Source organism: Salvelinus fontinalis, chromosome 37 (assembly GCF_029448725.1).
Source record: "Salvelinus fontinalis isolate EN_2023a chromosome 37, ASM2944872v1, whole genome shotgun sequence".
Classification (NCBI taxonomy): Eukaryota; Metazoa; Chordata; class Actinopteri; order Salmoniformes; family Salmonidae; genus Salvelinus; species Salvelinus fontinalis.
The window spans coordinates 10,023,619-10,040,481 of NC_074701.1; the positions used below are offsets into that span (position 1 = coordinate 10,023,619).

General features: G+C 40.2%; 1 protein-coding gene across 3 annotated transcripts in view; it reads left to right on the plus strand.

The window, feature by feature from the left end:
* Positions 1-4,717: 4,717 nt before the first annotated feature.
* Positions 4,718-16,863, plus strand: part of LOC129836091 (protein FAM83H-like) — a 35,991-nt gene continuing 23,845 nt past the window's right edge. For 2 of the 3 annotated variants that reach the window (XM_055901875.1, XM_055901873.1), the window contains exons 1-3: positions 4,718-5,039; positions 12,239-12,690; positions 15,841-16,005. In XM_055901875.1, coding sequence (XP_055757850.1) covers positions 12,247-12,690; positions 15,841-16,005 — 609 coding nt within the window. In that variant the 5' untranslated portion in view covers positions 4,718-5,039; positions 12,239-12,246. Of the gene's footprint in view, positions 5,040-5,563; positions 5,983-12,238; positions 12,691-15,840; positions 16,006-16,863 lie in introns of those variants that run through there. The other variant, XM_055901874.1, reaches the window with a different exon arrangement.

Consider the following 16,863-nt stretch of genomic DNA (forward strand, 5'->3'; position numbering starts at 1 on the left):
GGCATTTCCTCTCTAACTGAGACTTTTACTGTAAGCTAGCTACTAGCTATCTTGATCCAAACAAACTATATATTTAGCATTTTCATTTACTGTTCCATATTTTAGTTAACTAATACCTGTTGTCTTATGTATGCATTTGTTCTTGTGTCTTGTACATAATACTATCCTAGAAGGTGTCAGATATTTAGAATGTGCAGTGAATACGAACGAGGCTAGTATTTTGCCAAGAATCTAGCTAACTTGCTAGCTACTTACCTACCTAGATGATATTAGAAACATACCTTTATTTTACCAGATCCTCTTCTTCGTCATCCTGTGGAGGTTTATATTCCATCCCGTATAATGTCTGCCAACTATATGAACAAGGTGAAATCTATTTCAATTCATGGTGTCAGAAGGCACTGCTGTATTAAAGCAATTCAAAACTAACTTGTTGGCATGCTCTGTTGCGGATTCAAGTCCCGATTTAACTAATTGCAGAATGTATCCATAATGATGAATGAATAAGCACATTTATTTGACAAGAATGCACCTAGTCACACATCAATCCTGTCAAACACCTGAACTCCAACAATGACATTTAAAAAAATAAATTGAAATAGTAAACAATGCATACATATGCCTTTTGTACATAACATATAAACATCTGACTTGAAGTAAAGATTACATTTACTTAAATTATCAAAAATATCTTCCCAACTATTTTGCAATCTGTATGGCACAGCTGTCAACATCCTGGTTCTTAAATTAAACTGGTATATTTTCCTATTTATACTATTCTTGTTCCTCCCCCAGTTTTGATCTTTTATATTAGGCAGACAGACCAGTTCCCTACCTCCTCCAACTGCCACCTGCCTTCTCCATTTTTGGAGTAGTGCTGTAATCAATTGGTTGTAATCTTGGACTGACCAGACCTTCCCATGTAATTCCTGATAGCTCCATGAAATACATAATTCTACCACTCCAATTTACAATATAATTTAAAAACAGAATAGCCTTCTCAAACAAATTTTCCATAAATACAAATATTTTATCAACCAGCACATTTGAGTTCAATCATAATTTGTTGTAATATTTGTTCTATCTTTTCTGGGGGATGCATTTGAAATTGTAACCAGCTCTGCATTGCTTGTTTGAAAAAGTGAGATACTTTGAACAAGGTTTTGTTTTCAATTAATCGAAAATGAGAAATGGCAATCTGCACAAAGCAAAAAGGCCATTTTTAAACAAGGGATGAGCTTTCCTTAGTAATCTACTTGAGAACAATTTAGGATTCTAGTAAAACTTTTGTATAAGTGAAGCTTTTAGAGAGAGCTTTAGTGCTTCTATATTTAATAATCTCAGCCCACCCAGTTTATATTCATTATATAGATAGGCATGCTTCATCTTGTCTGGTTTAGCGTCCCAGATAAAGCAACAACAAAAAAGTATGAAACATCTGGAGTAGGCAGTGCCATAAGTAAGTGAGCAAACTGAGATATGACTAAGGAGTTAATCGGTGTATTTACCTCTCCATGGTTGCAGGATTTTGTCTATTTTTATTAGTTTTCTATTGAAATTCATTGTGTAGAGCTAATTTATATATTTTGTGATATAAATACCAAGTCCAGGGCATTCAGAAAGTATTCAGACCCCTTCCCTTTTTCCACATTGATAAAATTATTTTTGTTCCTCATCATTCTACACACAATACCCCATAATGACAAAGTGAAACATTTTTTAAAATTTTTGAAAATGTATTACAAATAAATAACAGAAATACCATATTTACATAAGAATTCAGACCCCTTACTATGAGACTCGAAATTGAGCTCTGGTGTATCCTGTTTCCATTGATCATCCTTGAGATGTTTCTACAACTTGATTGGAGTCCACCTGTGGTAACTTCAATTGATTGGACATGATTTGGAAAGGCACACGCCTGTCTATATAATGTTCTACAGTTGACAGACCAAAGACCAAGCCATGAGGTCGAAGGAATTATCCGTAGAGCTCCGAGACAGGATTGTGTTGAGGCACAGAACTGGGGAAGACTACGAAAAAAAGTCTGCAGCATTGAAGGTCCCCAAGAACACAGTGGCCTCCATCATTCTTAAATTAAAGAAGTTTGGAACCACCAAGACTCTTCCTAGAGCTGGCTGCCCAGCCAAACTGAGCAATCGAAGGGAGAACGGCCTTGGTCAGGGAGGTGACCAAGAACCCAATGGTCACTCTGACAGAGCTCCAGAGTTCCTCTGTGGAGATGGGAGAACCTTCCAGAAGGACAACCATCTCTGCAGTACTCCACCAATCAGGCCTTTATGGTAAAGTGGCAACTCCTCAGTAAAAGGCACATGAGAGCCCGCTTGGAGTTTGCTAAAGGACTCTCAGTCCATGAGAAACAAGATTCTTTGGTTTGATGAAATCAAGGCTGAACTCTTTGGATTGAATGCCAAGCGTGTAACCTGGCACCATCCCTACGGTGAAGCATGGTGGTGGTAGCATCATGCTGTGAGGATGTTTCTCAGCAGCAGGGATTGGGAGACTAGTCAGGACCAAGGGAAAGTTGAACGGAGCAAAGTACAGAAAGATTATTGATGAAAACCTGCTCCAGAGCACTCATGACCTCAGACTGGAGCGAAGGTTCGCCTTCCAACAGGACAATGACACTAAGCACACAGCCAAGACAATGAGGGGGTGGCTTCAAGACAAGTCTCTGAATGTCCTTGCGTGGCCCAGCCAGATCCCAGACTTGAACCCGATCTAACATCTCTGGAGAGACCTGAAAATAACTGTGCAGCAACGCTCCTCATCCTACCTGACAGAGCTTGAGAGGATCTGCAGAGAAAAATGGGAAAAACTCCCTAAATACAGGTAGGCCAAGCTGGTAGCGTCATTCCCAAGAAGACTCAAGGCTGAAATCGCTGCCAAAGGTGCGTCAACAAAGTAAAGGGTCTGAATACTTATGTAAATGTGATATTTCCGTTGTTGTTTTTTTACACATTTGCAAAAATGTCTAAAAAACAGTTTTTGCTTTGTCATTTATGTGTGATGTGGGGGGGAAAATATTTCATCCATTTAAGAATAAGGCTGTAACGTAACGAAATGTGGAAAAAGACAAGGGGTCTGAATACTTTCCGAATGCACTGTATGTCTATTTCAAAGTCAGACCATTTCATAGGTAAACTGCAGGGTAATGCATATTTTTTTTTTTTTAAAGATCCAATACGTAATATGGTAATTATGTTTTAGTCCAGAGTGGCCAGAAAAGTTATCTAGATCTTCAATGAGACATTGCAGGAATCTAGCTTGCGGACTTAATATAAAACTTGAGTCATCAGCATACAAGGACACCTTTCTTTTTATGCCTTTGATTTCAAATCCTCTAATGTTGTTATTTGATCTGATTTTAATAGCTACAGTAGCACTTCGATGGCCATAATGAAGAAATCTACTGACAGCGGACACCCTTGTTTAACTCCTCTTGCAGCAACTCGACCATGAAGGCCTGATTCACACAGTCTCCTCTGAACAGTTGATGTTGAGATGTGTCTGTTGCTTGAACTTTGTGAAGCATTTATTTGGGCTGCAATCTGAGGTGCAGTTAACTCTAATGAACTTATCCTCTGCAGGAGAAGTAACTCTGGGTCTTTCATTCCAGTGGCGATCCTCATGAGAGCGAGTTTCATCATAGCGCTTGATGGTTTTTGTGACTGCAATTGAAGAAACTTTCAAAGTTCTTGACATTTTCTGGATTGACTGACCTTCATGTCTTAAAGTAATAATGGACTGTTGTTTCTCTTTGCTTATTTGAGCTGTTCTTGCCATAACATGGACTTGGACTTTTACCAAATAGGGCTATCTTCTGTATACCACCTACCTTGTCACAACACAACTGATTGGCTCATACGCATTAAGAAGGAAAGAAATTCCACAAATTAACTTTTAAGATGGCACACCTGTTAATTGAAATGCATTCCAGGTGACTACCTCATGAAGCTGGTTGAGAGAATGCCAACCGTGTGCAAAGCTGTCATCAAGGAAAAGGGTAGCTACTTTGAAGAATCTAAAATATATTTTGATTTGTTTAACACTATTTTGGTTACTACATTATTCCATATGTGTTATTTCATAGTTTTGATGTCTTCACTATTATTCTACAATTTAGAAAATATTAAAAATATTGAAAACCCCTTAAATGAGTAGGTGTTCTAAAACTTTTGACTGGTAGTGTATATATATTTACAAAAATATATATGGGCGATTCAAAATTATGCAGACAATTACATTGACGGAAGCCACAATCTATCTGCAATATTAAAATGTGTTTGCATGATTAAAGCCTAAGCACATTCATTTCCATGTATCCTATCTGTGCTTGGAGTTCAAAACAGTTATCCTAAGTTCGCTGTGTTAATCGAAGTATTCTTGAAACATGTTATTCTGCCCTTGAACAAGGCAGTTACCCCACTGTCATTGTAAATACGAATTTGTTCTTAACCTACTTGTTTAGTTAAATAAATATAGAAACACTTTCTCAGAACCTCCCTGCAACCTAAGAATGTGATTTCCCAAAACAGCCTACATTTTCACTTCCATTCTCAAAAAACGGTTTTCCAAGAATCAATGGGAAACCAAAAATGTACGTTCTCACAACTTCCAACGAACCAAATATGTTATCTGGGAAGGGTTTGGGAACCTCACCCTCGTAATTTGAGTCGTAAACTCATGGGTATGATCAAAATGGCTGTTAGTCCTGACTTGAATGGGCACTTTCGTTCTATGGATTCTATTTCTATGGATAATATTTCTTTTCGCGCTGTCAGTGAATAGCTAAAGGCCTTTCGCAAATTTCTAAATACAATCGTGGGAAATACGTTTGGAAAGCAAATGCCTACTGCCTGAAAGAGAAGACTAATTTGTCAGTAGAAGCTACCATTTTTTTCCCTCAACAACGAACAGCACTGTTTTTCAAAGTAGTCAGGCTTATCTTGAGACCATCACCTGTACAGTGAGAAGCCTAGGCTACGCATATTCATGCTATCTATCTTCATCATTGGGTGAGTCAGTGCCACTGGAAAGTTGAATTAGTAGGCTTCCAATATTGTACAATATGTGTCTCCCCTCTTTTTATTGGCCCTAGGCCAGGTCAAGACCAAGGACGTTTTCCCAAAAGCATATTAATAAGGCTGCATTTATTTTAAAACCATAGGATCCAATGAATTTAGCCTAAAATGCTTTTGGGAAACCGGCCCAGGTCGTGTTCATTTATCTGTTTGACAGTGTCATTGTCGCCACTAATTTTGGTCATTTTGTAGTATTAAAAAATATTCTTATGTCTCCTGTCATGTAGGCCTAAATGATGTAGAATGGCATGAAATACGTTTATACTGCCGCGTTCAAAATAACTGGACACTAGGAACTTGGAAATCTCAAGACTTCCGACTTCAGTGCGTTCAAGACGACTGGGAACGAGCTCCGACTGGGAAAAATCGTTTTGAACGGTCATCCAACTCGGAATTCCAAGTCGGGAACTCGGGCCTCTTTCTAAAGCTCCCTTTCTAAAGCGACTTTCCGCCTTGAAGATCACTGACATCGTGAATTCACCTCGTTTTTTCCGAGTCCCAGTTGTCTTGAAAGCACCATATAACACCACATTTTCGCGTCCATGTCACGAAACTGGAATAAATTGAACATTTGCAGTTAGGATGCGTTACTTTGAGGCGGGGCATAACTCGTCAGCAATCTGTGAGATGGGCTTCTTTCTAACTTCTAAAACTCTTCCATTCCCCTAACATGCCTCAAGCAAGCATGAAAATAAACTGGTTCTGCCGGGTAGGTGATCAAGTCACGCAGAACGCTCTTTTTGAGGAGTCCAGCCAGACGAGGAATGAGATACAGTCTCAGTGGGGAATACCGGTTCAAGAGACGGAATAAATCATAATAGCCTAAACTGAAACCACGGATGATTCAATTCAGGAAGAATCTCAGTTATGCCATAAGGTTAGTTCTTAAAGTTTTTCAGGAAACATATAGGAAGATAATGTGGAACATTTCTCTCTTAGGGACAGATCGACGTTTACGAGGGTGTCACAAGGTGTCCTAAAAAAAGAGAATGCACCCCCTCCACAACTTTAAAAGTGTCATTGTGTCAAATAATGTGGCAAATAATGTTTACTCCCACGAATAACCCTGTTTTATAAACGTGGATATCGACTTTGCCACTTCAGCCAGTATATGCCTTGCAGGGCTATGGCCAGAAGGTTGAGGGTTCGCTGACCACCACAGATGAGCTCTCTAATCATTCCTGTTTCATTACTTCACGATCAGAGGCGGTTGCAGACAATGATCATCTATTGGGAATCAGAATTTCAACATTTTAATGGCATATCTATAATTATATAAAATATATGCAACACATTTTCCACCTATAGGTTTCTGTACCAATGCACCACACAACAAATAAACAAAACATACTGACTTTGGGCACTTCAATATCATGGTATTGCACAATAAAGTCGGGGACTTATTTCCATTATGGTCCCTACATTTGTTGCAGTATATGCTACAGTTATATAAGGACTAAATGCGGGTCTAATTTACACATCTCCATCTGGCTTTCGGGGGTCACCTTATTATTTCATTGTAAAGATAATTGTTTATTTATTTCAGCTGTAGAGTTATAAAACAGCATGTCACTTGAATAGTGTTGCTTTAAATCAGTGCTCACTCTGTCATAGTCTTTCTTTGCCTCCATCATTTCCATTCAAATTGCATCCAAAATAGATCATCCTGTTCAACATAGAGACTACCAGTGGTAGAAAAAGTAGCCAATGATCGTACTCGAGTAAAAGTCCAAATACCTTCATAGAAAATGACTCAAGTAAAAGTGAAAGTCACCGAGTAAAATACTACTTGAGTAAAAGACTAAAAGTATTTGGTTTTAAATATACTTTTAAGTATCAAAAGTAAATGTACTTTGCTGAAATACACTTAAGTATCAAAAGTAAATGTAAAAGTATAAATCATTTCACATTCCTTATATTAAGCAAACCCAGACGGTTTTCTTGTTTAAACATTTACGGATAGCCAACACTCAGACATAATTTACAAATAAAGCATGTGTTTAGTGAGTATGCCAGATCAGAGGCAGTAGACATGACCAGTGATGTTCTATTGATAAGTGTGTGAATTGGACCCTTTTTCTGTCCTGCTAAGCATTTGAAATGCAACAAGTACTTTTGGGTCTCAAAATGTATGGAGTAAAAAGTACATTATTTCTTTAAGGAATGTAGTGGAGTAAAAGTTGTCAAAAATATAAATAGTAAAGTAAAGTACAGAAGCCCAAAACACGAATTAAGTTGTACCTGAAAGTATTTTTACTCAAGTACTTTACACCACTGGAGACTACATGACCAAAAGTATGTGGTCACCTGCTTGTCAAACATCTTATTCCAAAATCATGGCCATTAAAATGGAGTAGGTCCACCCTGTGCTGCTGTAACAGCCTCCACTCTTCTGGGAAGGCTTTCCACTAGAAGATTTGCATCCATTCAGCCGCAAGCACATTAGTGAGGTCGGGCACTGATGTTGGGCGATTAAGCCTGGCTCGCAGTCGTCATTCCAATGCATCCCAAAGATGTTCGATGAGGTTGAGGTCAGGGCTCTGTGCAGGCCAGTCCAGTTCTTCCACACCAATCTCAACAAACCATTTCTGTATGGACCTCGCTTTGTGCACGGGGGCATTGACATGCTGAAACAGGAAAGGGCCTTCCCCAAGCTGTTGCCACAAAGTTGGAAGCACAGAATCGTCTAGAATGTGATTGTATGGTATAGCGTTAAGATTTCTCTTCACTGGAACTAAGGGGCCTAGCACAAACCGTGAAAAACAGCCCCAGACCATTATTCCTCCTCCACCAAACTTTACAGTTGGCACTATGCATTCGGACAGATAGCGTTCTCCTTGCATCTGCCAAACCCTGATTTGTCCGTCAGACTGCCAGTTGGTGAAGTGTGATTCATCACTCCAGAGAACGCGTTTCCACTGCTCCAGAGTCCAATGGCGGTGAGCTTTACACCACTCCAGCTGATGTTTGGCATTGCACATGGTGATCTTAGGCTTGTGTGGCAGCTTGGCCATGGACACCCATTTCACGAAGCTCCCGACGAACAGTTATTGTGCTGACGTTGCTTCCAGAGGCAGTTTGGAGTGTTGCAACAGAGGACAGATGATATTTACCCGCTACGCGCTTCAGCACTCAGCGGTCCCATTCTGTGAGCTTGTATGGCCTACCACTTCACGGCTGAGCCGTTGTTGCTCCGGGACATATCCACGTCACAATAACAGCACTTACAGTTGACTAGGCAAACTCTAGCAGGGCAGACTTTTTTCAAACTGACTTGTTGGGAAGGTGGCATCCTATGAGAGTGCCATGTTGAAAGTCACTGAGCTCTTCAGTAAGGCCATTCTACTGTCAATGTTTGTCTATGGAGATTGCATGGCTGTGTGCTCTATTTTATACACCTGTCAGCTACGGGTGTAGATGAAATAGCCGAATCCACTAATTTGAAGGGGTGTCCACATACTTTTGTATAGATACACTTTTCAAAAGTTTGGGGTTACTTAGAAATGTCCTTGTTTTCCATGAAAATATACATGAAATGAGTTGCAAAATGAAATATAGTCAAGACGTTGACAAGGTTATAAAAAATGATTTCATAATTGAAATAATTTTGTCCTTCGAACTTTGCTTTCGTCAAAGAATCCAAAATGTTCAGCAATTACAGCCTTGCAGACCTTTGGCATTCTAGTTGTCAATTTCTTGAGTTAATCTGAAGAGATTTCACCCCATGCTTCCTGAAGCACACCCCACAAATTGGATTGTCTAGATGGGCACTTCTTACGTACCATACGGTCAAGCTGCTCCCACAACAGCTCAATAGGGTTGAGATTAGAGGTCGATCGATTTAATCGGAATGGCCGATTAATTAGGGCCGATTTCAAGTTTTCATAACAATCGGTAATCGGCATTTTTGGACACCGATCATGGCCGATTACATTGCACTCCACGAGGAGACTGCGTGGCAGGCTGACTACCTGTTATGCGAGTGCAGCAAGGAGCCAAGGTAAGGTGCTAGCTAGCATTAAATGTATCTTATAAAAAACAATCAATCTTAACATAATCACTAGTTAACTTCACATGGTTGATGATATTACTAGTTTATCTAGCTTGTTCTGCATTGCATATAATCGATGCGATGCGGTGCCTGTTAATTTATCATTGAATCACAGCCTACTTCGCCAAACGGGTGATTTAACAAGCGCATTCGCGAAATAAGCACTGTCGTTGCACCAATTTGTACCTAACCATAAACATCAATGCCTTTCTTAAAATCACTACACAGAAGTATATTTTTTTAAACCTGCATATTTAGTTAAAAGAAATTCATGTTAGCAGGCAATATTAAACTAGGGAAATTGTGTCACTTCTCTTGCGTTCATTGCACGCAGAGGCAACAGTTTGGGCAGCCTGGCTCATTGTGAACTAATTTGCCAGAATTTTACGTAATTATGACATAACATTGAAGGTTGTGCAATGTAACAGCAATATTTAGACTTAGGGATGCCACCCATTAGATAAAATACGGAACGGTTCCGGATTTCACTGAAAGAATAAAATAGTTTCCGGATTTGACCATATTAATGACCTAAGGCTCGTATTTCTGTGTGTTATTATATTATAATTAAGTCTATGATTTGATAGAGCAATCTGACTGAGCGGTGGTAGGCAGCAGCAGGCTCGTAAGCATTCATTCAAACAGCACTTTCCTGCATTTGCCAGCGGCTCTCAATGCTTCAAGCGTTGCGCTGTTTATGACTTCAAGTCTATCAACTCCCGAGATTAGGCTGGCAATACTAAAGTACCTATAAGAACATCCAATAGTCAAAGGTATATGAAATACAAATGGTATAGAAATAAATAGTTCTATAATAACTACAACCTAAAACTTCTTACCTGGGAATATTGAAGACTCATGTTAAAAGGAACCACCAGCTTTCATGTTCTCATGTGCTGAGCAAGGAACTTAAACGTTAGCTTTTTTACATGGCACATATTGCACTTTTACTTTCTTCTCCAACACTTTGTTTTTGCATTATTTAAACCAAATTTAACAGATTTTATTATTTATTTGAGACTAAATAGATTTTATTGACGTATTATATTAAGTTAAAATAAAAGTGTTCATTGTTCATTCAGTATTGTTGTAATTGTCATTATTACAAATATATATATAAAAATCGTCCGATTAATCGGTATCGGCTTTTTTGGGTCCTCCAATAATCGGTATCGGCTTGAAAAATCAGAATCGGTCGACCTCTAGTTGAGATCCGGTGACTGTGCTGGCCACTCCATTATAGGCAGAATACCAGCTGACTGCTTCTTCCCTAAATAGTTCTTGCATAGTTTGGAGCTGTGCTTTGGTCATTGTCCTGTTGTAGGAGGAAATTGGCTCCAATTAAGCGCCGTCCACAGGGTATGGCATGGCGTTGCAAAATGGGAGTGATAGCCTTCCTTCTTCAAGATCCCCTTTACCCTGTACAAATCTCCCCTGTACAAATCTCCCACTTTACCATCACCAAAGCACCCCCAGACCATCACATTACCTCAACCATGCTTGACAGATGGCGTCAAGCACTCCTCCAGCATCTTTTCACGTCTCACGAATGTTCTTCTTGTGATCCGAACACCTCAAACTTAGATTTGTCCATAACACTTTTTTCCAGTCTTCCTCTGTCCAGTGTCTGTGTTTTGCCGATCTTAATCTTTTCTTTTTATTGGCCAGACAGATATGGCTTTTTCTTTGCAACTCTGCCTAGAAGGCCAGCATCCCGGAGTCGCCTCCTCACTGTTGACGTTGAGACTGGTGTTTTGTGGGTACTATTTTTTTTTATTTTTTTATCCCCTTTTCTCCCCAATTTTCGTGGTATCCAATCGCTAGTAATTACTATCTTGTCTCATCGCTACAACTCCCGTACGGGCTCGGGAGAGACGAAGGTCGAAAGTCATGCGTCCTCCGAAGCACAACCCAACCAAGCCGCACTGCTTCTTTAACACAGCGCGCCTCCAACCCGGAAGCCAGCCGCACCAATGTGTCGGAGGAAACACCGTGCACCTGGCCCCCTTGGTTAGCACGCACTGCGCCCAGCCCGCCACAGGAGTCGCTGGAGCGCGATGAGACAAGGAAATCCCTACCGGCCAAACCCTCCCTTACCCGGACGACGCTAGCCCAATTGTGCGTCGCCCCACGGACCTCCCGGTCGCGGCCGGCTGCGACAGAGCCTGGGGGCGAACCCAGAGACTCTGGTGGCGCAGTTAGCACTGCGATGCAGTGCTCTAGACCACTGCGCCACCCGGGAGGCCCTTGTGGGTACTATTTAATGAAGCTGCCAGTTGAGGACTTGTGAGGTGTCTGTTTCTCAAACTTGACACTCTAATGTACTTGTCCTCTTGCTAAGTTGTGCACCGGGGCCTCCCACTCCTCTTTCTATTCTGGTTAGGGCCAGTTTGTGCTGTTCTGTGAAGGAGTAGTACACAGCGCTGTATGAGATCTTCAGTTTCTTAGCAATTTCTCATATAGAATAGCCTTCATTTCTCAGAACAAGAGTAGACTGACGCGTTTCAGAAGAAAGGTCTTTGTTTCTGGCCATTTTGAGCCTGTAATCGAACCCACAAATGCTGATGCTCCAGATACTCAGCCAGTCTAAAGAAGGACAGTTTTATTGCTTCTTTAATCAGAACAACAGTTTTCAGCTGTTCTAACATAATTGCAAAAGGGTTTTCTAATGATCAGTTAGTCTTTTAAAATGATAAATTTGGATTCGCAACATGTCATTGGAACACAAGAGTGATGGTTGCTGATAATGGGTCTCTGTACGCCAATGTAGATATTCCATTAATATCTACATAGGCGTACAGTTTCCAGCTACAATAGTAATTTACAACATTAGCAACGTCTACACTGTATTTCTGATCAATTTGATGTTATTTTAATGGACAAAAAAATATTTTTTTGTGTGTTAGGTTACACAGGGACACACATAATGAAATATTAATGTGTAAATTGTGACGTTGTATTTTGTATAAATATGCAGAATTGATCATGGCCCACACATCTGCCACTCTATAACTTTCTTTCCATTTCTCCTCACTACCAAGTTCTCACATTGTGTGTACCCTCTCTTTGGGCTCTCTCTCAGGAATCAGTATGGCACACCGCTCTCAATGTTCCTCAGCCGGGGATAACCGCCTGGACCCCAACTACGTGCCTCCCCACTACCGCGAGGAGTACCGACTGGCCATTGACGCACTGGTGGAGGATGACCTGGAGGGCTATTATGAATTCCTCCAGAGTGCGGATGTGGTGGACTTCCTTTCCAGACAGGAAATTGAGCACATTAGGTGCACAGTGAAAGTTCCGTACCAGAGCACTCAGCCTGAGCTCCCATATGTGGAGTCTGGGGGAGACGGCTCTTCAGACACATACTGGCCCGTCCACTCTGACTTGGATGCACCCGGTCTTGACCTTGGCTGGCCCGAACAGCAGCGCTTCATAGGCCCCACCGATGTCACCACACTGGTTAACCCCTCTGAGCCAGATATGCCAAGTATCAAGGTGCAGGCTCGTCGACTTATCAAGAATGCTCAACAAGTATGTCCGTTTTTCTTTTTTGTATGGTTATTAGCAGAGTATACATGATCCCAATTTTATATTCTGCTGATTTATTGGCACATTGGACCATCTCGCAGAATTCTGCAATCTTTATGCACGTTTGCCATTGACAGAGAACAACAAAAACATTCACTACAGATGTAGGGTCTTAATTTGATCACTCTTTTGTTGCTGAGAATGTTCCTGCGCAGCAGGAAATGCAAACTTGTAGTGTATTCAAAGTTTTAAAAGGCTTCTGAAGTTTGTAATTTCTGGTTTAAAATGTCAGATTTGATTTGTCCTAACAAAAATTGTATCTACCCCCTACATAAATATCCATAAATGATAATCTACAAAATTCACTTTTTTTGTTGCTTCAAGATTATTTTCCATATTCAATCTAAGTATCTAGTTTTCAAAATGCAATATTCACTTTACCTTTGATAGGATTTTCTTGTCATTTGTTAACAATACAATGAAATATCACTTAATCAAACTGCTCAAAACAAATAACTACTGAACCAAAATTATGTAGTGCGTAGGTAACGTATATACTATAGTTTTGTAACTGCTGAACTGTGCATTTCTAAATATTTACCTCATAAATGTAGAAATTTGACATCATTTTATGTTCGAAGGTAAAACCAAATCATGTATGGATATGGCTGTAAATACTACACAATTCTCTATCAGCCAGTGTGCTTCAATAGGACAAAGTGGAAAGAGTCACTGTACTGTATGTGCTGTCTTTTAGAATTATAGTGTAGTGTACAATCCACTGCTGAAATACCTGGGGACTCATTTATCAATATTGCGTAGAAACTATTCTAAAATACTACTTACGAACGTAATTTAAAATGTTCTTATGCATAGAAAAGGTGTGATTTATCAAACAATCCTACAAACGTCATACATACACCGGTAGGAGATGACTGTTAATAAATCCCAATTGTTCTCAGCCTCAGTGCTTGTGCGTTTCAAAGCGCCCCTAATTAACCATATACAGGTATGGTCAAAATCATCCGTTTTAAAGTCTGGAATATACAACGCTGTACCATGAAATAGCCTACAACTGCGCAACCAAAAAAAACAAAACATGTATTGTTTAGACTGAAATAGAGGTGCTAGTTTCAGAGATTGAGCTAGTTTCAGAGATTGAGTACAACCAAAAGGTTCAATTTGACTCGCTCAGTTGTGGCTTGACCGGTAAAAATAAAAACATAGCTACAAAGAGAGGACCATTAGGACAATTCAAGTTGCTTTAGCAATGGCAAATATTCTTCAAATGAGTAGACAACACTCACCAATAAGCCATCCATCCTCACCAATAAGTCATCCATCCTCAACAGCTCCCGCCTGTAGGCGTATAGGCCAACATTGCTGTTCTGCAGAATGAACGAATCGTGCATTCCACCTAGCCACCTAGCCACCTTGCCACCACATTCAGCATCATACAACCTATCACCTGCACATTACGAGTGGAAGCCATTTCTGTTCACATTACAGTGCCTTCAGAAAGTATTCACACCCCTTGAATTTTTTTTATTTTTTATTATGTTACAGCCTGAATATAAAAAGGATTACATTGAGATTTTGTGTCACTGGCCTACACACAATACCCCATAATGCCAAAGAGAAATTATGTTTTCAGCAATGTTTCCAAATTAATTAAAAATTAAAAGCTGAAATGTCTTGAGTCAGTAAGTATTCAACCCCTTTGTTATGGCAAGCCTAAATACATTCAGGAGTAAAAATGTGCTGAACAAGTCACATAATAAGTTGCCTGGACTCACTCGGTGAGCCATAATAGTGTTTAATATGATTGTTGAATGACTATTTCATCTCTGTACCCCTAAAATACAATTATCTGTGAGGTCCCTATGTTGCGCAGTGAATTTCAAACACATATTCAACCACAAAGACCAGGGAGGTTTTCCAATGTCTCGCAAAGAAGGGCATCTATTGGTAAATTGGTAAAAATGAAAAAAGCAGACATTGAGTATCCATTTGAGCTTGGTAAAGTTATTAATTACACGTTGGATGGTGTGTAAATACATCCAGTCACTAGAAAGATACAGGCATTCATCCTTGCTGGAGAAATTAATTTTAAGAAATTAACTTTATGTCCTGAATACAAAGTGTTATGTTTTGGGGAAATCCAACATAACACATCACTGAGTACCACTCTTTAAATCATGGTGGTGGCTGCATCATGTTATGGGTATGCTGTTCATTGTCAAGGACTATCAATATTTTGGGGGGATAAAAACAGGGCACAGGGAAAATTTGCAAACATTTCCTTTTTCTCAATTGAATCCATTTTGAATTCAGGCTGTAACACAACAAAATGTGGAATAAGTCGAGGGGTATGACTACTTTCTGAAGGCACTGTAGATTAACTCGTTTTGGGATGGTGCTTTTATGGCGGCGTGGGTTCCGTCTATTGCGCCGTTCATATTTGGGAACCCATTGATGGCATCAGGACAAAGAAACCCCTCTTGTCTTCAACCCTTTGTGCGATGAAAATTGTATATGTTCCTGTTCGTTTTGCTAATGACGTGCCTCTAATTTAACAAATGACTGTACTTTATATGTATCATGAATTCACAAGATATGTATCATGAATTCACAATGGAAATGCAATGAAATCGAAAAATGATTTAATTATTACTCTTACAATTTCACACATTTTCAACATATATTTTCCCCATTCTATACTTGACAAGCAGTTCCCTTATTCTACCACTTGGCACTGTGTGTACGCAAGTTTAGGCACACTCTCAAGCAAACATTCATATTGCTAAATCTCACACTTTGCGTGGACATGATCCCCGTGCATGTTTTTTACGTGCAGATTTGTGCCTACGCATGATCGATAGGTGAGGCCTCTAGATTGTATATAACAATATGTTCCACTCATTATCTGAATTTCATTGATACGCCAAGCTGATGAATTTCAAGCACAGAGACAGACGATACTATATCAGTTGGTGTGTAACAAAGGATGTGCAATAGTACAATAGTAAATGTAGAACAATTGCACAGCATGTGATGTGTGTATAATGCCTCACTATTGCACGCTTTAACATTTGAAGCCAATGTAGGTCGAATGTTAGTGTGTCTGATAGTGTGCTCTGTGGTCCTCTCCAGGTGATCGCTGTGGTAATGGACACCTTTACAGATGTGGACATCTTTGCGGATATTCTGGATGCTGCCATGCGAAATGTTGCCGTGTATATCATTCTGGATGAACAGAATGCACACCACTTCACTAGCATGGCTTCCAACTGCCGGGTCAATCTGGAAAACATTCAAGTGAGTATGAAGTGATGCGCTTTCTTGAATGTACTGTATGTGCTAGAGTTTTCCTACTAAGGCACATTGATCATTTTAAAAGGGAATTTCACCCGAGGGGAACCTGGGCTTGTTTTCATCAGGTCCGAGGTTTTTCTAGGACAGTGAGATGTGTTTCACACATAATTGCCCAGGAGGAAGAGAGGGTCTTGGCTTTTTGTCGAGCAGCGCATATAATGCCTCACTATTGCATGCTTAAACATTTGCTTTAACATTTGAAGCTAATGTATATATCTGTGCCCACTCGGTGAACTAAACCATTGCAGAGGCCTAGACTCAAAGCCTATTTATGCTTGATCCGAAAAGGCTCCATATGGAGGGTGGTGACACTTGCGGAGCCTCCAGAGGCATGCCGAGGTCAAATGGAGCTCTTGTATCGCATTGCCATGCGCCTCACAAATTTTGTAACACTGCGGAGGGCTCTGAGTTACCTCTGCTGCAGAGAATAAGTTACCAGCCTCAGAAATGGCAGCCCAAATAAATGCTTCACAGAGTTCAAGTAACAGACACATCTCAACGTCAACTGTTCAGAGGAGACTGCGTGAATCAGGCCTTCATGGTCGAATTGCTGCAAAGAAACCACTACCAAAGGACACCAATAAGAAGAAGAGACTTGCTTGGGCCAAGAAACACAACCAGTGGAAATTAGACTGGTGGAAATCTGTCCTTTGGTCTGATGAGTCCAAATTTGAGATTTTTGGTTCCAATCGCCGTGTCTTTGTGAGACACAGAGTAGGTGAACGGATGAGATCCCCATGTGTGTTTCCCAATGTTATGCATGGAGGAGGTGTGATTGTTTGGGGGTGCTTTGCTGGTGAT